This window comes from Prionailurus viverrinus, chromosome C1 (assembly GCF_022837055.1).
Source record: "Prionailurus viverrinus isolate Anna chromosome C1, UM_Priviv_1.0, whole genome shotgun sequence".
Taxonomy (NCBI): Eukaryota; Metazoa; Chordata; class Mammalia; order Carnivora; family Felidae; genus Prionailurus; species Prionailurus viverrinus.
The window spans coordinates 152,578,651-152,594,483 of record NC_062568.1 but is presented as its reverse complement, the minus strand read 5'-3'; the positions used below and the strand labels follow the sequence as shown (position 1 = coordinate 152,594,483).

The 15,833-nt window shown below is 34.3% G+C and overlaps 1 protein-coding gene across 1 annotated transcript in view; it reads right to left on the bottom strand.

The window, feature by feature from the left end:
* The window catches only part of LRRIQ3 (leucine rich repeats and IQ motif containing 3), a 230,072-nt gene that overhangs the window by 167,385 nt on the left and 46,854 nt on the right, over positions 1-15,833 (bottom strand). Inside the window, 1 exon segment of the mRNA XM_047868719.1 lies at positions 7,114-7,247. Coding sequence (XP_047724675.1) covers positions 7,114-7,247 — 134 coding nt within the window.

Sequence of the window (15,833 nt, the reverse complement as noted above, 5' to 3'; positions counted from 1 at the left end):
AAGGAACAGAAGAGAACTACAAAAAACAACCATAAAACATTTAACACCAGGTCAATAACTACATACCTATCAATAATTACTTTGAATATAAATGGACTAATCAATCAAAAGGCATACGGTAACAGAATGGATAAATAAGCAAGACCCAACTATATCATTTCAGGCCCAAAGATAAAGCCAGATTAAAAGTGAAGGGATGGAAAAGCATTTATCATACAAATGGAAGTGAAAAGAAAGCTGGAGTGGCAATACAATGGACAAAATATACTTTAAATCAAGGGCTGTAACAAGAGACAAGGACACTATATAATCATAAAGGAAACAATCCAACAAGAAGATACAATAATTTAAATATTTATGCACCCAACATGCAGGCACTCAAATACATAAAGGGCTGATAATAAACATAAAGGAAGAAATCAATAATAATACAATAATAGCAGGGGACTTTAATACCTCACTTATATCAATGGATAGATCACCAATAGAAAATCAACAAGAATCATTCAGTGGCTTTGAATGACACATTGGGCCACATGAATCTAACAGATACATTCAGAACATTCTATCCTAAAACAGCAGAATACATAGTCTTTCCAAGTGCACCCAGAACAGTCTCCAGAAGAGATCACATGTTAGTCTACAAAACAAGTCTCAACTTATTCAAAAAGACTGAAGCCATACCATGTATCTTTCTGACCACAACACTATGAAACTATAAAATACCACAAATAGAAAGAAAAATCTCAAATAAACAACATAATCTTACACCTAAAGGAGGTAGAGAAAAAGAAAAAGAAAACAAGTAGAAGGAAATATTGAAAATTAGAACAGAAATAAATGAAATAGAAACTTAAAAAAAAAACAGATCAATGAAACTAAGAACTGACTCTTTGAAAAGATGGACAAAATTGATAAACGTTAGCCAGACTCCTGTGAGCAAGAGAGAGAGAGAGAAGGATTCAAATAAACAAAATTACAAATGAAAGAGGAGACATAATAACTGACACCACAGAAATACAAAGGATTTTAAGGGAAAATTATGAAAAATTATATGCCAACAAATTGGTACAATCTAGAAGAAATAAATAAATTCTAAGAATCATACAATTTCCCAAAACTGAATCAGGAAGAATTAGAAATTTTGAAGAGGATTACCAAGAATGAAATTGAACTGCTAATCAGAAAACTACCAACAAACAAAAGTCCAAGACTTCACCAGTGAATTCTACTAAACATGTAAAGAAGAGTTAATAGCTATTCTTCACAAACTATTCCAATAAATAGAAGAGGAAGAAAAATCGCCAAATTCATTCTATGAAACCAACATTACCTTGATACCAAAGCCAGATAAAAACATCACAAAAAAGAGAACTACAGGTAAATCCTCAACAAAATATTAGCAACTGAATCCAACAATACCTTAGAAAAAAAATTAATCACACCATCAAATGGGATTTATTCCCAGGATGCAAGAGTTGTTCAATATTCACAATTTAGTCAATTTGATAAATCACATCAACAAGAGAAAGGATAAAAAACACACGATCATTTCACTAGATACAGAAAAAGCATTTGACAAAGTATGACATCAACTCATGAAAAAGACCCTCAACAAAGCAGGTGCAGAGGAAATATGCCTCAACATAATAAGTGGCATAAAATAAAAACCCATAGCTAATATCTTACTGAAGGGTGCAAATCTGAGAGATTTCCCCCTAATATCAGGAACAGGACAAGGATGTCCACTTTCACCACTTTTATTCAGCATAGTACTGGAAGTCCTAGCCACAGCAATCAAACATGAAAAATCAACAAAAGCCAACCAAATTGGTAAGGAGGAAGTAAAACTTTCTCTTTTTTACAGATGACATGATACTATATATAGAAAATGCTAAAGACTCAATCAAAAACCTACTAGAACTGATCAATAAATTCAATAAGGTCACAGGATACAAAACCAATATTCAGGAATCCATTGGATTCCTATACCCTAACAATGTGATAGTAGAATGAGAAATTAAGAAAACAATCCCATTTACAACTGCACCACAAATAGTAAAATATCTAGCAATAAACTTAACAAAGGAAGTGAAAGACCTGTACTCTGAAAACTATAAAATACTGGTGAAAGAAACTGAAGATGACACAAACAAATGTAAAGATAATCCATGCTCATGGATTGGGGAAACAAATATTGTCAACCGACGGAATGGGGAAAGATATTTGCAAATGACGTATCAGACAAAGGGCTAGTATCCACAAACTATAAAGAACTCACCAAACTCCACACCCAAAAAACAAATAATCTAGTGATGAAATGGGAAGAAGACACGAATAGACACTTCTCTAAAGAAGACATCCAGATGGCCAACAGCCACATGAAAAGATGCTCAACATCACTCCTCATCAGGGAAATACAAATCAAAACCACACTCAGATATCACCTCACGCCAGTCAGAGTGACTAAAATGAACAAATCAGGAGACTACAGATGCTGGAGAGGATGTGCAGAAACAGGAACCCTCTTGCACTGTTGGTGGGAATGCAAACTGGTGCAGCCACTCTGGAAAACAGTGTGGAGGTTCCTCAAAAAATTAAAAATAGATCTACCCTATGACCCAGCAAAAACACTGCTAGGAAGTTACCCAAGGGATACAGAAGTGCTAATGCATAGGGGCACTTGTACCCCAATGTTTATAGCAGCACTTTCAACAATAGCCAAATTATGGAGAGAGCCTAAATGTCCACCAACTGATGAATGGATAAAGAAGTTGTGGTTTATATATACAATGGAATACTACGTGGCAATGAGAAGGAATGAAATATGGCTCTTTGTAGCAATGTGGCTGGAACTGGAGAGTGTGATGCTAAGTGAAATAAGTCATACAGAGAAAGACAGAAACCATATGTTTTCACTCTTATGTGGATCCTGAGAAACTTAACAGAAACCCATGGGGGAGAGGAAGGGGAAAAAAAGTTAGAGAGGGAGGGAGGCAAACCATAAGAGACTCTTAAAAACTGAGAATAAACTGAGGGTTGATGGGGGGTGGGAGGGAGGGGAAAGTGGGTGATGGGCATTGAGGAGGGCACCTGTTGGGATGAGCACTGGGTGTTGTATGGAAACCCAATTTGACAGTAAATTTCATATTAAAAAAATGTCCATACCACCCAAAGCAGTCTACAGATTTAATGCAATCCCTATCAAAATACAGACAGCATTTTTTACAGAACTAAAACAAACAACCCTAAAATTTGTATAGAACCACAAAAGACCCTGAAAAGCCAGAGCAATCTTGAAAAAGAACAACACTGGAAGTATCACAATCCCAGATTTCAAGATATACTGTAAAGCTGTAGTCATCAAAACAGTATAGTTTTGACACAGAAATAGACAGAGGGATCAGTGGGTTATAATTGAGAGCCTAGAAATAAACCCACAATTAAATGGTCAAGTAAAATTCAACAAAGCATAAAAGGATATGCAATAGGAAAAAGACAGTCTCTTCAACAAATGGTGTTGGGAAAACTGGACCACTTTCTTATAACATACACAAAAATAAATTCCAAGTGCATAAAGACCTAAATATTAGGCCTGAAACCATAAAAATCCTAGAAGAGAGTATAGGAAGTAATGTCTCTGACATTGGCCATAGCAACATTTTTCTAGATCTGTCCTCTGAGGCAAGGGAAACAAAAGCAAAATAAACCATTGTGACTTCATCAAAATAAAAATCTTCTCCAAAGCAAACAATCAACAAAGCCAAAAGACAACCTACTGAATGGGAGAAGATATTTGCAAGTGACATATCTGGTAAAGATGTAGTACCCAAAATATATAAAGAACTTAAACTATTCATCATCCAAAAAAACCCCAAATAATTCAATTAAAAATGGGCAGAAGACATAAACAGACATTTCTCCAAAGAAGACACACAGATGGCCAACAAACACATAAAAAGACACACAATATGACTCATTGTCAGTGAAATGCAAATCAAAACTACAATGAAATATCACCTCAAACCTGTCAGAATGACTAACATCAAAAACATCAGAAACAAATATTGGCAAAGATGTGGAGAAAAAGGAACCCTCATGTACTGTTGGTGGGAATGCAACCTAGTGCAGCCACTGTGGAAAACACTACGGAAGTTCTTCTAGAAATTAAAATTAGAATTAACACGTGATCCAGCAATCACACTACTATTTACCCTGAGTGTGAAAACACTAATTTGAAATGATATATATGCACTCCTATGTTTACTGCATCATTATTTACAATAGCCAAATTATGGAAGCAGCCAAAGTGTCTATTGATAGACGAATGGATAAAATAAAAGTAAAAAGTACACGTACACACACACACACAATTACTCAGCCATGAAATTTTGCCTTCTACAGCAGCATGGATGGATCTGGAGGGTATAATGCTAAGCGAAATAAGCCAGTCAGAGAAAGACAAATACCATTATGTTTTCAGTCATATGTGGAATTTAAGAAACAAAACAAATGAACAAAAAAAAAAAAAGAGAGAGAGAGCGAGAGAGAGAGAGAGAGAGAGAGAGAGAGAGAGACAAACCAAGAAACAGACTCTTAACTGTTCAGAGCAAACTGATGGTTACCAGAGGGAACTTAAGTTGGGTGGATAAATGGGTAAAATAAGTGCAAGAGATTAACAGTACACTTATCATGATGAGCACTGAGTAGTTTGTGGAAGGACTGAATCACTGTGTTGTGCACCTGAAACTGATATCTTATGTTAATTATACTGGATTAAAATTAAAAATAAATAAATAAATAAATAAAAAGTATACCTCCTTTGCACTGTATCATCCCTATTAGAAGCACCATCACTTTAAAATAGCATTAATCATAACAGTTTTCTAAATTCAGGCAGTATATGATATTTCAAGGATGTATATAAAATTTCAAGCAGTTTAAGTGAACAGTTTCCAAGCAAAGTGCAAAGTATTTGGCTGTGGTGAGATACCTCTCATAGCTAGAAATAGACATATGATAGGACTAATCACTTGTACCTTTAGGTTGGGGGAATCCATAGGCACTTCTCAGAGTAGCTTTGCATGTTTCCCACTTTCTTTCTGTTTTCATTTTCCCATAGATGAATCCAGACCTACTTTTCTGATTCTAGTTTTCACAATCCATTTATTTATGTATTTATCAACTGTGCAAAGTATGTTTTGAACACCTAACATATGTCAAGCACTCTGTTATATGCTAGAGATTCAGAATGTACAGTACATCTGGAGATATAGATAATTATATAGACAACTGCAATATAGCATGGTAAGTGCTAGTGATAATGACAGTATGTTATGAACATTGTAGGGGCAAATATCCCAGCCATTTGCCCTAAAAAAAACTAGGAGCAACTGAAGGATTTTAAGTTGGTGAATCAAATCAGATTTATATTTTTGAAAGATTACTATGCATATGCTGTCATAAATGTAATTAAAAGGGAGCAAGAATCAAAAAAGAAAAGATACAGAGTATGTTTCCCATGGAATCAAATAATGCAGAGAGCACAGATATAACAACAGTGATGATATTTAAAATATAGCAGCTAGTAAGATTGAGCTATACTTTATATTCATGATTTTAATTCCCACAAGCAAAGAGTGAAATAAGTCCTGCCTTTAGCCCCTGCTCTCTACCATTCGACATATGAGGAAACTCAGGCTCAGAGCAGTTAAGTAAGGGGACTAATGGAACATCATTTTAAAGAGAAAAATAATCAAAATCAGTCTGCCTTGAACCACTGTGATCTATTACCATTACTGAAATCTCTTTCCACAAAGCTCATTCAAACTCTGTTCACACAAACTAAATTTTCAGAAATTGTTTCCATGCACAAGGTTTTTATCTCATGCTACATGAGTATTAGAAGAAATCTTGATCTAAGAGAGAAAAACTCAATCTGGGGGCATAAAGACAGGTCCCTTTCATTAGACACTTATTTCATGTAAAATGCATACTAAATTTAAATGGAACATGAGATAGAAAAAATATGTACCTATCAGTAACTGCCTAAAAACTTTCCCACATCTTTTATTCCAAATCATTTTATGTGCCCCCACTTTTGAGCCCACTCTCTCTTTGACTTGGTTTGAAGAGTAAATGGAACTTCTTCCTCAGAAGAAGGAAGTTATGGTCAGATTTGCTACTTGTCCCTCATACTTACCTCTTTATCGGCGCTATTGCCCTGTAATTTAGCACATTCAGGCTAATGCAGGAGAACATTCTCTCAGCCTCACCAGAGAATGTTGAATATCATTTCAGTGGAACTTTCTAATTTTGCTTTCTCAGGCCATGCCCACTGCCCAACTCAAGAACTATTTAATCCTGCCTATTTTTCAGGGCCAAATTTCATTTCTGTCTTCTGAACTCTGCATTTAGCATCTGGAGAGTAAACTATATGAGAATGTTCCTTTATTTTTTCCATATGTTTGATGTTTGGCATAACTAATACAAATAAGTTGACAGTAGAGTATCCTATCTGATCTCCCCAATTAAAATGCTGAGAGATGTTTGCAAGAAAAGTTTTCCTCTGTTTGCAAATGCCAGCCATTGGAAAGGAATACAGGAAATGAAGAGAGAGGAAAAGAGGGCTAATTAAAGGGTATGTAGATTGAGGTGGTAGCAGATGTTTCAGAAAAATTATCTTCACATCCCCTCAAAATATGAAATCTTCATGTTTCATGATTTATATTTCTATTGTATCCCATTATATAGTATATGGCTTATATTTCTATTACATCCCATTATATGAGAGAAATTTAATATGTTTTTGACTGAAATATTTAAGTTTAATAAAAAGAAAACTAGCAGAATTACTCCAACAATGATTAATAAAAACCCAATTGATTAGCTGTTTATATGGTAAATTTAAAATAAAAAGTAAAATTATCAATTTTTATTATGCTAAATATTATAATATTACTACAGAGTATATGGTATTTTCTTCAAAACAAGTTCTAATAGTCAATAAAATACTATTCTGATAGAGAATACAAACATATATATTATTAAAAAATTGACTTATCACTGATTTTATTATCTTATTTTAATATTCAAATAGTAAAGAAAACATACCTCATTTTTTTTCTAACCAAGAAACCACGTATCCATCTTTGAACAATCAAAACTGGTGAATTATGAGCCAGAATTTCATTAATTTTTGAAACAATATATTTGATATTATTAATTTCATCACCATAGGTTGATCCCTGTATAAAGAAAATACATTTAATATTTATATTTCATGTAAGAATTTCCAAGGGATATTTTAAAGTTGGTAGTCTAATAATATAAACTATTAAAATGTTCACAAGTGTCTTGTAGGTATAATAGTAAATAATAAATACATTTTCATATCTATTTCAATAGATCATAAGATCAAGAGTTAGTAGAACAAAATAATTTCAATCTTCTATACAAAATGCAAGACCCATGATGATAAATGTCTCCATTCTAGATTCTTTTTTCCAATCTGATATCATAAGTATAAAATTTTTACTATAATCATGTTGGTCTTTAAAAGGTGGTGGCAAGAATAGGTATTCAATGAAAGTCTAAAACTATTCTGTGGATTCACATAGGAAACTGACAGATGTTGGATTCACAGAATAATTTACAGTACTTCAAAATTTAGTTGCAGCTTAACTAGAATATTGGACACTTTTATTAGGATATAGCTCATCCCCTGAAGAAAAATATTCTATACTGTCTTTAAAGAAATTATCTTTAAGGTCTCTGTTTCTGCAAAATTTTAGATTTCGGATTATACACTCCCTATATCCTTATTGATCATTTAAAATTTTAGATTTCGGATTATACATTCCCTATATCCTTATTGATCATTTGACTAGTTAGAAATAAAGCTACTTTACTTATGTCTTAAATGTAAGGATTATATACTAAAAACCTAAAACTTATATCGTTTTTAAGGCACCTACCCTGAAAATTATCAACCTAATCACTTCATGTCCCCTTTTCTGCCTATACATTCAATCAGCTATGTACTGCCAGGAAAAAAAAAATCACAAAACATTTCAGATTAGTGCTACTTAAAATTTATATTTACAAATATTCATTGCTACTTATCAAATGTTTTACTTGGCCCTGGCTCACTTCCATTCCCAACAGGAGATACTGCAAACATTCTGTACTCTTCTCAATACTCTTTAAGCCTTTTCCCTAGAACTCCCTAAATACCTTTCCCAGACGAAACAGGGCCATCAGGTCTGATTCCATCAACTAACCCTCCTCCATTCCTTAAATTTAATTATACTCCCATTTATCTATATCCCTATGTATTCTGAATAGAAGTGCCTTCTACTTAGTCTTAAAACAAGAAGTATATCCCTTCCTATCCAAGACAGGCACTCCATTGCTGTTAAGTCCCACCTATCTCTGTTTCACTATTACTTATCTTCTACTGGCACAATCCCTTTACCTATTAATATGATGTAGCCTCTCCCATCTTTAAAATTCATTAATTCAAATGAACTAAAAATTAATTAAAATAAATTAAACTTTAAAATGCAACCATATAAATAATCATACACATCCCAACCCTCCATCTTTTGTATTTAAGTTTCATTAAGAGCCTAAATTCTTGGGGTGCTTGGGTAGTTTAGTTGGTTAAGTGTCCAACTTTGGCTCAGGTCATGATCTCACAGTTCATGAGTTTGAGCCCCAGGTCAGGATCTGTGGTGACAGCTCCGAGCCTGGAGCCTATCTTCGATTCTGTGTCTCTCCCTCTTTTTGCCCCTCCCCCACTCACACTCTGTCTCTCTCTCAAAAATAAATATTAAAAAATATATTTAAAAAGCCTAAATTCTTGGATCAGAATTCCATATTTGCTGTACCTACCTTCTCCTTTCTTGTACCTCAATCTACTGGATTTTACCTCTACCAAAGCACCCGATACTTTTCTTACATTGATTGGATATTCCTCCTCGAAACACTACCGTTGGCTTCTATATAACACTCTTCTTAGTTTTCCTAGAACTCTGTTTACTTTGGACTTTTTAAAGACCTATCCATTCATTGGTCTAATTTCACACTGAAAGGATTCTCTCATTGTGTTTTCTCAAGTGAACACACTCTCTAGATGGTTGTATCCAATTCATAGCTTCAATATATATCTATGTGCTAATGACTTTCAGATTTCTAGCTCTAGGACTGAACTGTCTACAGAGCTATAGAAAAATATGATCAAACTGATATCCAGTTAAATTCAGCTTTCCCAAACATGAATTTTCCTTTTTGAACTGCCTTCTTATATGCTTTTAGTAAATGGCACTAGTGCCCATAGTTACCTAACTCAGAAAGCCTGGAACTACCCTAAGCTCTCTTTTCTCTTATGCTTCTTTATACCCAAATGCTGCTAGATCCCATATATTCAACATCCCAATATCTACCTGACTTCTCCCTTTTCTTGTAATCTCTGCCATTGCTTTACTTCATGTCTTTATCACTTAACTTACTAAAAATGTCTTGACATTTGAAATAATCCCCATTCCCCCACTCCCTTTGAACCACAATAAGCACTATTGCTAGAGTGAACTTTCTAAAATGCAAATCTGATCATTTGGCATCCTTGCTTCATATATTTCACTGGCACATCACTGAAAGCACACAAAATCCTTGATTTAGTATCTTCTCACCTCAATCTCACCTCCCTTCGCCATACATAAGATACCTTCCAAAATGGCAATATCCAACCACTTATACCCCTGAAAATTACATAATAATCAAACCTCAATGCTTTTTACAGGTACCATTCCAGTTTCTTGACTGCCTTTCTCAATTACTTGTCTCACTATCTTAGTCTTTTGGAGATTCAATTCTTTCCTCCAAAAAGACTTTATTGACATTGATCTGAGTTCAATATCCTTCTATAATATTATCTTGTGCAGCAACTCATTTGTCACACTTGACAATGTTGAATTTTACCTGAGCCCTGTGATCCTAGAAAACAGAAAAGGTTAAGGAATTTCCTCACCCAGTCCTTTCAGAAAATGGTTTACTCCAAAAAAGCACCCTTCCTCCATATTATTACTTAGATAGCATCCATGGATGCCCCTCTAGTGTACCTATGACACGGCCCTGACACAGACTCTCTAAATTCTCACTTGCCTTTTAATGATTAAACTACTTTGTCCCCACTAACCAATATTTGGCTAAGATCCTCTCTGTCCCCTAGGTTTCTGAACTTTTCCCACCTTCAGCCTGAGCCACCACATAACCCTCTCTTAACAGCTCTTCCTGAAATAGGCAACTCTCAAGGTAAAACATTCTTTGATTTACAGTCAGATCATGCCACTCTCCTTCATCCTACTTATCCACACCAGTTCTTTCCAGTCTTATTTACTCCTCCCAATAAAAGAAAAAACCTTTGATTAACCTTAAAGACGTTTGCAGATCACTGATCAACTAGAGTATTCCCCCTATTGCACCAGCCCCTTTCCCTCCCTTGCAATAATCCTTTCGAATAAAGTCTCTCCTAAGTCCTGATTTGTTTTTTATTGATGAGTTTATGCTACATACAATTATTGATCTTCCCCACTTGCAATATAACTCACTAAGTTTAAGAAATCTTTCTTTATTCTGTATCTCTAAGACGAAGTAAACTACTAGTCCATAACTAGCATTCAATTATTAGTTGACTATTAAATCACTATGTAATAGCAACTTATACATTGTCATATTTGTTCTCCAAGCTTAATTTGGTATTATCAACCTATTTTTGTAATTCAATTCTTGTCTGGCTGCAATAACATCATATTCCTAATTTTTCTACCTTTTAAATTTTTATTTCTCAGTATGTTTGGCTGGTTTCTTTTCTTCTTCAAACTATTTAAATATTGGTATAATTTAGGCTTGCTTTTGTTTTTCACCTCTCTGCTAATTCTCCTTGAATGATCACCTTCCTTTCTACATCTTACCATCTCACATATGCTGATTATCCACATAGCTATAACCCCTATTGGGAATTACCTCTTAAATTACAAAACTATAAAATTCCAATTCTATTTCTCTACTTACATGTCAAAAACTGAAATAATTATCTCACCCATTTCAAAACATCCCCAATCCATACCTCATACTGCATTACATATATAGTCACTGAAATTATTCTTCACCTTTTCATCTAAATAATAAACCCACACTCCTCCCTTCCCCTTACCATCTAATAAATTCACTGATTTCTATCAAAACAGTATCTCTTCAATCTGTTCCCTATAATCCATACCCTCTACTAATTTAAGAAATCGGTTGTTATAAACCAGGGCCCAGTCCTCACTGATTTCTTTATACTGAATTTGCCTCCACTCCAAAATTACAGAATACATGATGATTTTTCTAGTATGAAAATTGGATCATGCTACATTGTTAAATATTTCCCCAAGATCTTACAAGATAAAGCCATCTCCCTAGTATTACACATTACACCCTTTATTATAATACTCTTGTTTTTGTAACGATATGCCCAACTATGTCTTCTAAACTATAAGAACACTAAGTTACTTGTTGTCAGTTGATTATGCCAAGCTCTAGCCTCACCCCTGTGCCTTTGCAAATGTTTTTCACTTTGCTTCACATGCTCTACACTTGCCGACACCTCAACTTGCCTAATGATATATTAAAACATCTCATCTGAAGTAGACTTTTGCTTTTTCCTTCTTCCATGACTAGAGAGCTGAACTTCAACAATTTTTAAAGAAAATACATGTTGTTCTTTCCCAACTTTGCTCCATACTAAGATTCATGACATTATATATATATATATATATACATATATATATTTATATATATATATACATGTATATATATACATGTATATATATATATTTATATATATATGTATATATACACATGTATATATATATACATATATACATATAATATATTATATATATATATAGAGAGAGAGAGATATCTTTGATTATTGCTTCTCATTTTGCTTTATTTTCTCTAATAAAATTCCTATTTATGTATAGTAGATATCCTGGAACTTACCTCCATGGTTATTTTTTTTCTCATCATTTTCATGTATATATTCTTAATTTGTTAAAGCTATTCTGTCAAAGGCCATCTTTCTCCTACTGAGTTAATTATTAGCTTGTCAACTACTCCAGTTAAGTTATGTGGCTGAGACTCATCTCCTTTCTGAAGCTCCTGACTGCCCTATCACAAAGGAGTCCTACCTCATTATCAGTGTACTATTCATTGTAACCCTGCCTGTTAAAGAGAAAACCACAGGCTCAAGATAGAGTCACTTGTGCCAAGCCAAGTTACCAAACTAGGGCTTAATACCTAATCTAATTATAGTTTTGGCCTCCCCCAGAAATGTAGACTTAACCAATCAGGAATTTTCTGGTCAGCACCAATGAGGTAATCTGTCACATGGGCCCTCTCCATATCCCAAAGGAAGATGAGGTAAATCTACCTAATAAGACCCACTGCCTACTCTTCTACCTATGGAATGGTGATCTTACCTGGAACAATGCTTTCTCTTTGCAAATAACTTCTTTGCCCCACATTCCTTCCTATAAAAACCTTCCATTTTGTTCAACTCCCCTTTGGAACTCCTCCTACTTGCTAAATGGGATGCTGCCTGATTCATGAATCACTTAGGAAAGCCGATTAGATCTTCAAATACACTCAGTTGAATTTTGTCTTTTAACAAGCCTCTACATGAAATTTATTCTGTGACTTGTAACAGTGGATCCTATCTGCCACTGTTCCACTATTACCCATGGCAAATACAAGGACTTACAGAGTCTCCTCTACTTCACATAGTTTTCTTATATGTATGAAGAATGGCATAAAGCCAAGCTGAGCTAGTTTTTACCTTTGACTTGGTCTCAGTCCCATCTTCATTATACCTGAAAAACAATCTTCACTATGATTAAAAGCACGTCCATGAAGCAGTCTTCTATTTAAATGTTATCCTTTGTCGGTTACTAGAATAGATGTGATTTCCTCTAATCTTTGTTTCTTTATTCATTGCATTTGGGCTCATGGCATATGTATGAGTGTGTGTGTGTGTGCATGTATGTGTCTTCAGGGTAGCAAAATATGCCACCCCAAAATATCACTGTAAGAGTTCAACACATATCTCGCCAAAATGTGCCCCTGTGGTATACTGATTATTTTGAGCAGTAATCAAATGCAGGGAGAGGCTTTGCCCAAATATCTAATTAAGGACAGATCCTTTAAAAGGCATTCAATTGCTATAAATTCACTCCCCAGGAGTTTCATCAACAAAGGAGACAAACTCTTACCACAAGAGAGTAGATTAGGAGAAAAGAGTAGGAGAGGGTACCACACCCAAAACTTTGTCATTAACTCCCACCTATTCTTTTAAGGACCCATTTATCTTTCCTAAAAATCATTTACTCTCTCTCAAGTGGTCTACACCTTCCCCCCCCCCCCCCTGCCTTTCTCTATTAAGATGGTACTGAAGCATGAAGTCTAAGCTATCTCAGGGATATCCCTCATTTTTCCCTGGCTATCTCCCATGTATAAATGAGAAATACACATGTTAGTAAATTTGTTTTTCTCTTGTTAACTGAATTTTATTACAAATAAAATTTGTAATTGAACTCTGCCATGGAGGTGGAGTTCATAAGTAACAAGGGAATTTAGATGACTAGGCTTAAAAGTGGTCCTGGTCAGATGCTATAGTTGTCACCAGCAGAGAACCATTAAGCTCACACTATAGTTTACAGCAGAGTTCCACTTCCTGCCAAAGCATGAATAATTCTTTCTCTTTAAAGAGATAAAGTGGGCAGGGTTAGTGTCCTTGCCAGAGAACAAAGAGCCTCTAGACAATAAACTTTCTGATGTTCTAAAACAATTATCTTATAAAATGCCAATGAAGATATCACTGCAAACTTGTACAAATGCCATAAGCCATTTGATATCTGAGGACAAATGGACATATCCTGTTTCTAAGGGAGTGTAATGCATCTCCTTCAGTAGAGGACTGATGGCTCTAGAGGAAAAACTGGGTTTAAATTCCATTTCTACCTCTTACTGGGGTAAGTAACCTGTCTCACCTGTTCATCATCTTTAAAATAAAGATAAGGATGGTACTACCTCATTGGGTTCTTGTGAAGGAGTATTTGTAGAGCACTTAAAACAAAGGCTCAAACATTTCAAGCATCCAAACAATGTTACCTGCCAAGAGTTTTACAGTCATACTTAAGGTGATATAGTGTTTTAGAGTTCACAAAGGATTTCTATACACCTTATTTGATACACACACACACACAAAAATTAGTCTAAAGGAATTTACTAAGCAATTTATCCAAACTAACACAATGTAAAATTATGAAATCAATAAATTAACTATGAAAGACAATGAGCACTAATATTTTCGGTCTAATAAAGGGAATTAAAGTATTACAGTAAAAGTTTGGCAAAGAACAACATATGCTTAGGCAAAAAAAATTCAACAATCAAGAAAACAGATGGTACAATACTGAAATATCAATACTCCACAGCTTGCTATTGTAAACCTGGGATGAAAATGTTGCTAACTCTGGTATAAACCATAATGAAGCATTTCAAAAGAAGAGTAAGGACTTTTATATGACTCACATGGAAAAGAGTACCTTGTGTTCTAACAGGAAGAGTAGTTTAAAAAATAAATTCCAAAATTATATTCTATTCCTTTATAATTATACAAAAAATAATACCAATTATTTTGATATTCTAAATATATTCAGATTTACTTAAATTTGTTTTTTTATCCTATTCCCATATTTTTATTTATTCTATATGTATCTGATCCCCAAGGTCTATCTTTTTTTATTCCATTTGTGATTTTTCCCATCAGAATTTCCTAATTTGGCACATACTTTCCCAACGTATTTGAAAAATGTAAATCATACTAATCCCACAAGTATTGATTGTAAAAAGAACAAACCCACACAGTTTTTATCTTTTTACTCCATAAAAAATCATATCATGATGGGGTTTGGGAGTAATGGTGGGGTTCAGACCCAATGCCAAGAAAGAATCCTTGAAGACACACATCTTTGGTGCAAAAAGGTGATTTTATTAAAGCACATGACCTGTGGGCAGGAAGAGCTACACTGGGGTTGTGAAGAGTGACTGCTTATATACTGTGGAGTTGAGGTAGAGTCAAGAAGTTTCTCAAAGGGATTTCCATATGCTAAAGAAGATTTACAGATTACTAGAGGCCTAGTTATTGTCAAGCTAAGGCTATTTTTCCCTCTAGCAAAATATTAACATGAAGATAGTAGGGAGTTCCTGGAGACTAGGCTATTGAGATATTTGTAAACTGATGGAGACTTTATCAGTTTAACCATTTGTTTTCCTCTCTCCTTTGTTCTTGGGCAGCTGGGAGTGCCTGAGGAATATCACACATATCACATCTGGGGATGGGGGGTGGTTTGCGGGCATCAGCTTGCCTTATGCTCCCTCATCATATCATATATACATGATATACTCACTTTAATAATCACATGAAAATGGAAATCTAGTGTGAAACTCTTCACACTAAGATTTTTATTATTTTAAATCAGTATTTCTTAGGATTACTTGGTAAACATTTTAGAAACACTCTTCAAATAACATTTAGAATCATAATAACAGTGTAGAAATTTCAGGGAAGAAGAAAAGCAAATAGAAAAAAAAAACCTACTAAATTTCCACCAAATTAACTATTATCAGTTTTTAAATATTCATTTCCAAATACTTTCCGACTCTAACTTATCTTTTCATTCATCGAACAGACTGTTTTACAGAGAAATAAAAACTTTTAATTTTAT